This window comes from Solanum verrucosum, unplaced genomic scaffold (assembly GCF_900185275.1).
Source record: "Solanum verrucosum unplaced genomic scaffold, falcon-dt-bn FXZP01000138.1, whole genome shotgun sequence".
Taxonomy (NCBI): domain Eukaryota; kingdom Viridiplantae; phylum Streptophyta; class Magnoliopsida; order Solanales; family Solanaceae; genus Solanum; species Solanum verrucosum.
The window spans coordinates 1,848,580-1,859,857 of NW_026020134.1; the positions used below are offsets into that span (position 1 = coordinate 1,848,580).

General features: G+C 30.2%; 1 protein-coding gene across 1 annotated transcript; it reads left to right on the forward strand.

Moving 5' to 3' along the window:
- The first annotated feature begins 593 nt into the window (after positions 1-593).
- LOC125827477 (mitochondrial import inner membrane translocase subunit TIM14-1-like) lies at positions 594-7,429 on the forward strand. Its single transcript, XM_049506788.1, has 3 exons — positions 594-630; positions 2,656-2,863; positions 7,011-7,429. The coding sequence occupies exons 1-3, from the start codon at positions 594-596 to the stop codon at positions 7,165-7,167; spliced, it is 402 nt and encodes a 133-aa protein (XP_049362745.1). The 3' UTR covers positions 7,168-7,429.
- The last annotated feature ends 3,849 nt before the right edge of the window (positions 7,430-11,278 follow it).

The window sequence follows — 11,278 nt, forward strand, 5'->3', positions numbered from 1 at the left end:
TATTTTATAAGATAAATATTTTATTTGAAATGTCTAATATTTGACTCCAAATATTTTGTCACAATATTTCAGATTTTAACGACGAGACACGAATAAAATTTTACTTTTTTTTAAACAAGTCACGATATTCTTGTGTTAGCCAACAAATAACCTTATTTGTATTGCCCTCACCTTTTTTATCACCTTATTTTAAAGCCCAATAATCTCAACTTTCGTCTTTCTTCTGTAATTTTTTATTTATTACTAGCTCAATTGGACATCCATTTGTTCCTATAGTTATTTATTTAAAATATTTAATATTTATTTTATATGTTTTAAAATTATGGTCTTAAAGAGGTGATATAGACAATACTTCTTTTAAATTGGAAATTACATTTATTATTTCTTTTTTAAAATCTACCTACTAATAGAATATTTTTAAAATACATTTACTACTATTTAAAGTAAATTTTAATGAAATTATTTATAACGCGCGAAGCGCGGTTTAGTTTACTAGTTAGTTATATTGATAGACTTTAGATATTGAATAGGGGAGGGCGGAAAATACTTTTCAAGATAAATCAATTTGTAATTGTCTAACAAACTTCTGAACAATGGAACAATACATGTGCGATTTGTACATCGAGCAAAGTTTGTGAAGAACATAACAATATAGATAGAATAAAAATAGTATCATCGATCAAGTTATAATAACACATAAGTATGCTCTTTAATTTGACTTTAGCTGGCATCTACACCCTCTAGAGTGTGCACAAGTAACACTCATACTTTTATAAAGTTAAACAAGTAGACACATGCATCTTACATGACGACGTATGTGTCAATTCACGTCTTACATAACGTCCTACTTGTATTATGCAACGTGTATGTCTACTTGTTCAAAATTTTATATAAATTAAAGTGTGTACCTGTGCATACACAAAATTAAAAAGAACATAGATGACAGGAAACCAAATTAAAGAATATATTTATGTACTATATTTTTTTGATAATTAATCAAACTTTCGGCATAATCGATAATTATAACTCAAAGTACACTATTTCTGAAATTTCCTCATATTTGCATAACTAGCCAAAACATGAACACACATTAATAAGTAGTGGCCCAAAAAGGTCATATGAGTAAATCTACCAATTAAAAACTGGCCCGGTTTAATTAGGCCCAAACCCATTTTCCAAAGTATTCGCTTCTTGCCTTCTTCTTCATCTTTCTCATTTTCTTCTTTTTTTCGTTGCTTCAGAGCTAAAACCCTAACAGCAAAAAGGCGAAAGATCAAAATTTGAGAAAAGCTATGAGTTCTTCTTTGTTCTGAATTCATCTTTAAGCCCTAAGGAGAAAAAAACTTCTTGCAGAAAATGGTAAATCAATCTTTCCGTGCTTTGAATTCTTTTATTAGAAAGAAAAGGAGAAAAAATAACTTTTTTTAATATCAGTAATTGTTCGCTTTGATTACATATTTCATATGATTTTTTTTAATTTGAGTTATTGATCATGTAGTTGTAAGTTTTGTACTAGTTGTTTGTTCTTCTTATTGATTAAGTTTGAATTTTTGCTTTTTATCCATCCAAAATTTGATTGTAACTTGTAAACTTGGATTAAGTTATTGTTTTGGGTGTTTGATGCTGCCTAAGCAAAAAAAAATTTCATATCATTATTGAGGACCTCAGCTAGCTTTGGATTGAAAATAGTAGTTATTTTCGCTTACTTCCAAGTTTGCATCTTTGTTATCTCATTGTTGGACCTCTAGTATTGCTCCCAAACCCAAGCAAAAGAGATTTGATGTTTTTCGAAGTGTCATGTTTCAGTTAGGTTTGGTTTAGATCATTTTTTTCCTTTCTATTTGAGATAACGAAAGTGGAATAGACAAGTTCCTAGAGTGGGTAAATGAAGGGGATGGAGAAATGCCCGCATTGGTGGGAAATAAATGGGAGGGCTCTGATGTTTAAATGAGGGCGTTGAACTTGGATAGCACCATATTTGTGTCCGTATAGTGTCTTCATATTTGTTGTTGGATGTGTGTTATCCATTTTGTTGTCAGTTCTTCACTTGTTAAATTAGGTGTGCGAGAAACTCGCTATTTGTTGTTGTACTTTCTTTACGTGGTATATGATGTGGCATTTGGAACGAGGGTTCACATATATATTTCACATTCTAAATTTTAGTTTCCATGTTCATTTTCTCACTTTCACGTAGTTCTGCATTCTTTTTTGTCTCTCTTCAGTTACTCATTGTTTTTCCATATTTTATTCCCAAGTATTTTGCTTTAATTATTTGTATTTGTATATATGTCAAATATATTACATAAATTTAAGCAGTAGCCGACTCAGGGGCTTTGTTCTTGTGGTAAGAGTGTAGTGCGTGATATTAAAGAAAGAGAGAGAGAGAGTAGCATGTGATATGTGGTTAGGTGCATGTCACGAGTTTGGATCTTGCTGCAGATAAAACCTAGTACTTAAATGGAGAAGGATAGAGTGGTTGGGCATTAACCATCAGAGTGTTGTGCTGTGCACTAGCTGATCCGTTGATTTTGTCTGTTCTAGTTTCAATACATTTTTTCTTTAACACAAGCAGTAGTAATTGTATAAACAGTATGCTTTTTTCATCTGTTGTGGTTTTATTACATTATTTTTTAGCAATTATAATTAAGTATTAAGATCATACTTGTTTCCAACTTGTGCGTCAGGCCACACCATTGATAGCAGGACTGAGTGTTGCTGCTGCTGCATTGGCTGGAAGGTATGGCATCCAGGCTTGGCAAGCATTCAAGGCCAGACCACCCACTGCAAGAATGCGAAAATTTTATGAAGGAGGTTTTCTGCCTAAAATGACGAGGAGGGAAGCAGCTCTTATTCTTGGAGTCAGGTGTGTTTAATTATTCTTGTTAAGGTTTGGTGGGATTGCCAATGCTTAATCATAGAAATTAGAATGCATTACAAATGTGAAGACACTCATTATTTGCATAGATGGCGAGATTATGTATGGTTGTTTTGATGATTATGTGCATTAATGTTGATGTTGCCAATAAGGTTATGCACCTATAAGAAATAACATGACTATGTATAGTATTAAGAGTTGTGTCAATGTTGTACCGGAAGCTGTGACCTAGTGACCAATGAAGTGGGTGCAAATCTTGGAGGCTAGGGTTCAAATCTCCCTAGAGGAAAAAAAATATTACTCCCTCTGTCCCAGTTACACACTTTCCTCTACAGTCCGTTCCAAAAAAGAATGTCACCATTCTATAATTATAAACAATTTAAATTTAAATTTTTTCGTTTATCTTTAATGAAATAATTTATAGCCACACAAATGATTAAGGAGTGTTTTAGACCACAAATTTTAAAAGTCTTCCTTTCTTTTTAAAACTTTGTACCAAGTCAAACGGTGTCACATAAATTGGGACGTAGGGAGTAAGTGATTTCTTCCTGCCTATGTCTTATTGAGCAGAGTTAACAAGGTATCTGTGTTGGTGAAGGAGTTAGCACCCGTAGCAGGTACTAAGTGGAATACCTGTGGTGCGCACAACCTAGCTTAGCTTTAATGTGCTCCTTGCTAAAGGGTACAAATTATGGTGAAAATATATTTTGGTAGATTTTGCACATTTATTATTTTCTTGTTGCACGTTCATGCTGACCATTTATTTCATTCTAACTTAGTATAATTTAGTCTCAGGATAATGACTATTTTTTTTAACTAGAGGAACATCAATATATGTCACTTAATGCAGTGTTGTTGGAAGCTCTCGCTTCATTGAAGTGAAACACACTTTTGTAAAAAAAAAACCAAAATAAACCTTGCACAGAGACTTTTTATATACATAATACACAAATGTTTCAATTTCAAAACTAAAAAGTAGATAGCAAAATATCCCCCATAGGACAAGCAAATTCAAAACCAAAATACATTGGTTGGCCATGTATATTATGATTACGAGGAGAATAAAAAATCAGAAAAGCTGTCTAGTGCACTGATTAATTTATTAAGTCAGAAAACTGAAATGGAGATATGGCTACTACAATAGAATTAATAAACTAAAACTGACAAATTCAATTAACTAAAATAAAAAACAAGAAAGAATTGGGGAAAAAAAAGGCAGTTCATGAAACCAAGGATTGAAAAAATGAAATTGTCAGCACCTCCCAGCAGTGAAGCCACAAAGAGAAAAAGAGAAGAGATGACGTACTTGGAAAAAGACAATGGAGTCGCGGTCGCACATTAGTGGGACTCTTTTTCGATTCGAAGAAGGGTCCATTTTTCAATTTTTTTTTTAAAAAAATATATGCTTCAGCTCACTTTGCGCTTCAGGGGTTGAAGCGCCCGCTTCTGTTCGCCTCTCACTTTAACTATTTGAAGCACCACACCCGCTTCGCCTCACCCGCTTTTGTAAACACTGCTTAATGGGGAAGCAAATTTGAAGTAAAGCAAACACTGATGATAATAAGTGTCCTTTATTAGACTTTTAACATTTGTTAGTACTCCATTCCCAAATTTGACTGGGTACGAAGTTTAAGAGAAATAATATTTTTGAAACTTGTGATCTAAAACAAGTTAGAGATATTTATGTAGCTATAAATCATTTTATTAAGATAAAATGAAAAGTTTAAAGTTTAATTGCTTCTATATAGAAAGGTACTCCCTTCGTTCCTATTTAGTTGTGACCATTTTAGGTTTCACTCCCCTTAAGAAACTAGGTTACTTATTGTACTCTTATTTAGTGTTCTGTTAAAGTCAAGTTTTCAATGCTGGTTGGAAGCTTAAATCAACATTAATTCATATCAAAATTTTGCAAAGTGAAATAAAAAGCAATCTTTCATATTCTCGTATACTTCAAGACTAAATTAAAGTGGAGTACATTACAATTGAAATGCATTGGATGACTTTCAAATTTTGAGCTTGAATTGACCCAAATATGAAGATTTACAATTTTCCACCTCAATTTCCCAATATATTTTTATTTAAAAAGAAATGTTTTATTAACTCTTGAAGTAACATTTCAACTCACTCTTGAGTTATGAACATGAATTAACTACTTAGTTTTTTTATGTTGGTCAAATGCATAGTTTCAAGGCTAATAACTCTCTAGGGTAAAATAAGAGAATAGTTTCATTTATGCATTGGTTTCGTATAATGAAAAGTATTAAAGAACATCTATATTTAGTAAGGACGAAATGTAAGTTGGAACATAGAGAGTATCATTTTTTTGTGACAGGCTAAAAAGGGAAGTTTCACATCAATTGGGAATATATCCTCCATTCCTATTTACATGTCGTTCTTATTAAAAATAAATGTTACTTAATATTTTTCATTTCACAAAATCAATGCATAAATGATACGGTTCTTCCTACTTTGGCTTTGAAAGTACTATACATTTGACCAACATAGGAAAACTAAGTAATTAATTCATGTTCAGAACTCAAGAGTGAGTTCCATGTCTTGGAATTCTTTTTACCTAAAATATATTGGGAAATTTTTAGATTTTGGATAAATTCATATTGAAATTTTGGCTCCAATTTTAAGCTCAAAAATTTGAAGTAGTCATCCAATGCATTTCAATTATAATGCACTTCATTTCTAATTTAGTCTTTATGGAATATGAAAAGATTGCTTCTTTTTTCCACTTTGCAAGATTTGACATGAATTAATGTTGATTTAGACTTCCAACAAACATATTTATCATTTATTGAAAACTTGACTTCAAGAGAACACTAAATGAGGGTACAATGATTAACTTACCCAATTTCTTAAGGGGTGTGAAAACTATATAGGAATTAAGGGAGTACTTTTTTTTTGCACAATCATATTTACCATTCTGATATACCGACCTAAAAATAAATCCTAATTATTTGTTACTCCATGTTCTTTGGTAAGCCTTATAAAAAATCATTTTTATTGAGGAAGCTGTAGCAGTACTCAGTTGATCCAATCTATATGACATTCTTTTTAAGTTGGTATATTCCGAAATGTTGGCACTATGTCTCAATAATGTTATTATTTTATACAACTCTTACCACTTCAACTATTAAATTTTAATATGATGTGATGTTTTCTCTATGGCACTAACATATCAAATATTTATTTATTATTTTTCATCCAGTAATAGTTATGTATCTATGATTCATATAGTCTATCCCAACTTGTTGGAGATTGAGGTGTAGTTATCATTATAGTTTTGCATCTGTTTTAACCATGCATACACTAGCCTTCTAACTCACGTCCTCTTTGGTAGCCATTTCTATCTGGCTAGCCTTACTTGTGCATTCTTGAAACGTTGAGATCAGAATAAGGTAGAGATGTCAGATCACAATTGATGTACAAGAACAGCCTCTTTTGGGAGATTAAGTACTCAAATCTTTTGGAACATCTCTGATAGATATAGCTGGACCATTGCATAAGTGTGGCGGTTCTTCATTTCCCCCTTCTTTTCTTGGAGTCTTCTTTTTCAGGTGTTCTGCAAGATTGAAATTAGTTTGACATGGTAGCTAAGTAAAAAATCTATTATTCTGGAACAAGTCAAAATTGTATGCTGGCATCAGGTTTTGATCCTTTTGCATTGAAGAGTGAAGACAACTTTTAGGGATCTCTTTGAGATTAAGGGCACAAAATGTCAAAACTCAAGAGTCATCGTTCCCTACTTCCGTTCCATAGATCATATAAGAAGTAATACTTTATCTCTTCCTAGAAGGCTATATTTAGATGCTTTGATCACTTCTTATATCACCGGTGAGACTCAGCTAGTACCTTGTTATGTATGAAGAGATGATTGGTGACATGAGGCAGGTAGTCTTTGGTTTCGAATTGAAGCCACTTTTAGTAGAGTATATGGGCAAATAACACTCTTTTATCTCCTTACACTTTTACTTGTCCACTTTGGACTTTCACTTCGGACTAGTACATACTACATAGCTTACTTGTTAAAGTGGAAAGGTATATCGCTTCCTTTTCCACTAAATATCTGCGGGATAGTTCATCTTCTGATCTATTGAATTGATTTCATTGGCATCATTTACAACAGGGAAAGCACTCCAGCAGATAAAGTGAGGGAGGCACATAGGAAGGTGATGGTAGCCAACCATCCAGATGCAGGAGGCAGTCACTACCTTGCTTCAAAAATTAATGAAGCGAAAGACATAATGCTTGGGAAGTCTAAGAACAGCGGTTCTGCATTTTAAAATCTCAACCGAGAGTCTCTTTGGTGCTTTAGAAGTTACAAATTACATGGTAACCGGAGGTGGATCATGCTTTCTGGCATTATAGACAACTTTAAAGTGAAGTAGATTGATTCTTTAAAAGATGTATGTTAGTTGGAAAAGGCAACATTTTGATAGTTGTATGAGTTCACTGAATATCTGCGGGATAGTGAAGCCAATATGTACTTTTAACAATTGATACACATATTCATGGTTAATAATTGGTTGGCTTCTTCTTTGTTTGGATGCTGATTAAATTCTTTCACCATCTTTGTGTTGACAAGAGCAAGAGTGTCCTGTCTAACCTAGTCCAGTATAGGAGTGATTTTTTTTTATGACCGTGATGTCTGGGTCGACTTTCATGCACCTCGACTAATTCCGTGGGATACATGAGCCAACTCGATTAGTTGTGCTATATCTGTATTTGTACTATTGCAATTTTGGAATTAGTACAAATACAAATATCCCTAATTTGATTCCGAATTATAATTCCTTATCCCTCAAACCAAAAGATTGGAAAAAAATAAAATCATAGAACAAATGTAGTACTATTTCACAGCTTAATTCCCTACCAAGGAAATCATTTCCTTTTGACCTTTCCATTCTCTCGAAGCATGTTTTAGCAATATGATTTTTACCAAATAAAACATGTCCAACTCATTTATAAAATACTCCCTCCGTTTCAAAAAGATTGGTCTGGTTTGACTTGGCACGAAGTTTAAGAAATTAAAGAAGACTTTTGAATCTTGTGGTCCTAAATTAAAGTTATGTTAAATGTACAAAATTGTCCTTAATCTTGTGGTCTTAAACATGCCACGTGGAAAGCAAAAAGTATAATGTTATCAAAAAAGGAAAGAGGTTATTTTTTTGAAACTGACTAAAAAGGAAAGGAGGTAATTCTTTGTGAAACGGAGGAAGTATCAACTTATGAGATTTTCCATAAAACAAAGAATAATAAAAAAAAAGTAATCATATGATAGTACATTCATTGATGATAAATGTGGTTCACTACCTTGTTGAGGCTTTATCTTAAAAAAAGTTGATACTTAACTTAAACTTAAAGTTAAGTATAATTAAGTTGTACTATTTTCATTGATAAAAAAACTGAATAGACTTCAAAATTTTGATAACTTAATTATTCAAAAAGTTTTTATTTTTAAAAAAAAGTTAGCTGTCTTAATCTTGTTGATTGATAACTATAACTGACAATGAAGCATATATATTTATAAAAAGATATAGCCACATGTATATGTGCATTTTATTTAAGTATTTAATTAAAAAAAAATAGTTGTCCAGAACAAATAGAGTTTTTAAAAAATTAAAATGCCACAACGAAGGAAAGCCTGTCTTCACCAACCAAGCCCCTGCATAACAAAAAATTAGATGTCTTCGGGAGAGATGGTTCGAAATTTCTTTATTTTTAATTAGAGATTTCGGATTTGAATTTCTAAGAATATAAAAAGTTCTGGTGGCATGCGATTTAGGATGTGTTTGATAAGGCAACTAGTTGTTTTTATGTGTTAGTGTAAGTTATATATTTGACCCAAATAAATCCAAAATTTAAAAAAACTTAACCTTATATCCAATTTGACTAGTCATAAGTATATTTTTATCCTTAACTAATTCAAACCTAGACGAGTCATACTTTTATAAACTAATTTTATTATTATTTTTCGTTTGATTTACGATGCATTATGGGGACAAAAGACCCAAAACCTTAATTATGAATGTGACTTTGGACCCATGCAACACATTGTTAAACAATCGTTTCAAAATGTTTGTTAGCTGAGTGGTTTGGCCTAACAGAGGCATCAATATGTCTAAATGTCATCTTTAATTAATTTATATTTGTTTATTTTACTAGAGTTTTGTATAGTCAATTTTTTTTTCTATAATAACATCTTTATATAATGATATCTCATTATGATAGGCAAGTTTTTTTTAAAAAAAAAATAAATTTATATTATATTTTACCTCTTTATAATAATTTTTTACTCATCTTAATAACACTACGCTCTTTATAAAATTAACACCTATATAACAATTATCTTCTTTTTATGGAGTAATAATTAACCATCATAGAAACAGAATCTCTTAGATTATCAATAATAAATTTAGAGATTCTGACAGATATATATTTTGATACATTAATACGCTTTTTATGACAAAAAATATTACAACTATGTATATATATATTTCTTATTATTATTTCTCTTCTTTGTACAGAATATGATATTTAGAATTTGCCATCTTTTTACTTATAACAATAAAATATTATTTAAATATCAAACCTTATTGTGGTTACATGATAATCAATCACTATAGCTATTAAAATATATTTAAATCAATAATGTTGTTCTAAAATAAGTTAAATTAATTTTCCAAAAAATATTATATATAAAGATATGTCAAATTATTGAGAATGATAATGCACATAACTAACGTAAGTCAACTAGGTGTGTAAAAGATTATAAAAGATTTTGGTCCGTGAGGTTCACGGATATTAGACTCTAATGTTCAAGTTAGTTGGAAAATAATAAATAATAAATTTTCTCTTAGTCTGTTATTAAAATCAATAAGTAATGAAAATCAATATTTTTAAATAAGTGAACTTTATTTAGGTATCACTTATTTTTAAAATAACTAATGCCAAAGGGTAAAGTTAAATAAATATTTTTTTTATTTTTTAAATAATAAAGTATTTAAAATAATATATTTTAGTAAATATCACAATTAAATAGGAATGAAAAAGGAGTATATAGTAGTGTATATTCATATACATTAAAAAGATACTTATTCCGTTTTAAAATAAGTGATTTTTTTAATTTTATTTCAAAATAAATGATGATTTACGTAGTAAAGAAGAATTATTTTTTTCTTTCAAAATTACCCTTATTTTAATACATGAAGTTTTACATTATTAAAAGTCATTTCTTTCTTCAAGACATTTAATTAAGGATAAGATAATAAAATATTTCTTATTTTTTAGGTATACATTTTCTTAAGGAATGTGTACAAGCTAAAACCACCACTTCTTTTTTTTTTTTAAATAGCGGGAGTATATTTAGCCATTTTAATATTTTCCTGTAACAATAACTTAAAAGGTAAGACTGCTGAAAGAACATATTTTCTTTATTTTATTTTACACTACTCTTATAATTAATTTTTTTTACCTCTTTTACTAAATTAAGGAAAAATTGTTATTTTCTTTCAATAATACATTTATCATAAAGTAACTACAAAAGTCAAGGTTAATTTTCAAATATATTTGATAAGATTAAATTAATAAAATAGATTGCTAATAATTTTTTTTTAAGGAGTGTTAAATTAATATAGACAAAGCACATTTAAAACGAACCAAAGTACATTCAAGTAATTAATGATGCAAGTTCCAATAAATACCTTTACCATTCCCCATATATAACCTAATTACTACTCTATTTGTCTCAATTTATTGTGATACTTTTTGTTTCTCCGAATCAAATTATTTAAATTTGACAGAAAATTTGCACATGAAATCTTCAAATGTTTTGAAATGAAATTTATATATTTGTAAACTACGTAAAAAGTACTTAAGTTACAATAATTAACAATTTAAAATATATATAAAAAAATAACGATCAAAACTCAATTTATTTGAATTTCGAAATCCAAAAGGTGTCAAGAGTAGATCTGGAAAAAGAATTCCCCTAAATAATTACTACATTATCATTTCTAAAACCACCCAAAAGAAAAAAAAATATTATTTATCATTTTTTTAAAAATATTGGAGCTGGGAGCCCCTTTTATTCAACTCAAATATTTATAATACTATATATCATTGACTATACAGGCACAACAAATATTTTTAATAAATAGAAAAAAAAAAACAAAAATGAAGTAGAGTAGTCACTTTCATTGGACAAGAAAACAAGTGAAGGCCATCTTGGTTCGGTAACTTGAGAGCTATCGTTCACTAACCTTTGGGTGGGTCCCACAACATCCAATAGTGCGCGTTTTGAGACATCATCGATTACTCTTAGAGTTGTTAATATGGGTTGGCCCACCCCATTCGGGCCAATTCATACAGGCATTGTAATTTGACGGGCTAACT

What these genes read in the sequence shown, in the direction of transcription:
- LOC125827477 (XM_049506788.1), top strand. Translation starts at nt 594, where the DNA reads ATGGAACAATACATGTGCGATTTGTACATCGAGCAAA. An exon ending in CGATTTGTACATCGAGCAAA is followed by an intron (nt 631 to 2,655) that starts GTTTGTGAAGAA and finishes TTAAGTATTAAG; the next exon opens with ATCATACTTGTTTCCAACTT. An exon ending in GCTCTTATTCTTGGAGTCAG is followed by an intron (nt 2,864 to 7,010) that starts GTGTGTTTAATT and finishes CATTTACAACAG; the next exon opens with GGAAAGCACTCCAGCAGATA.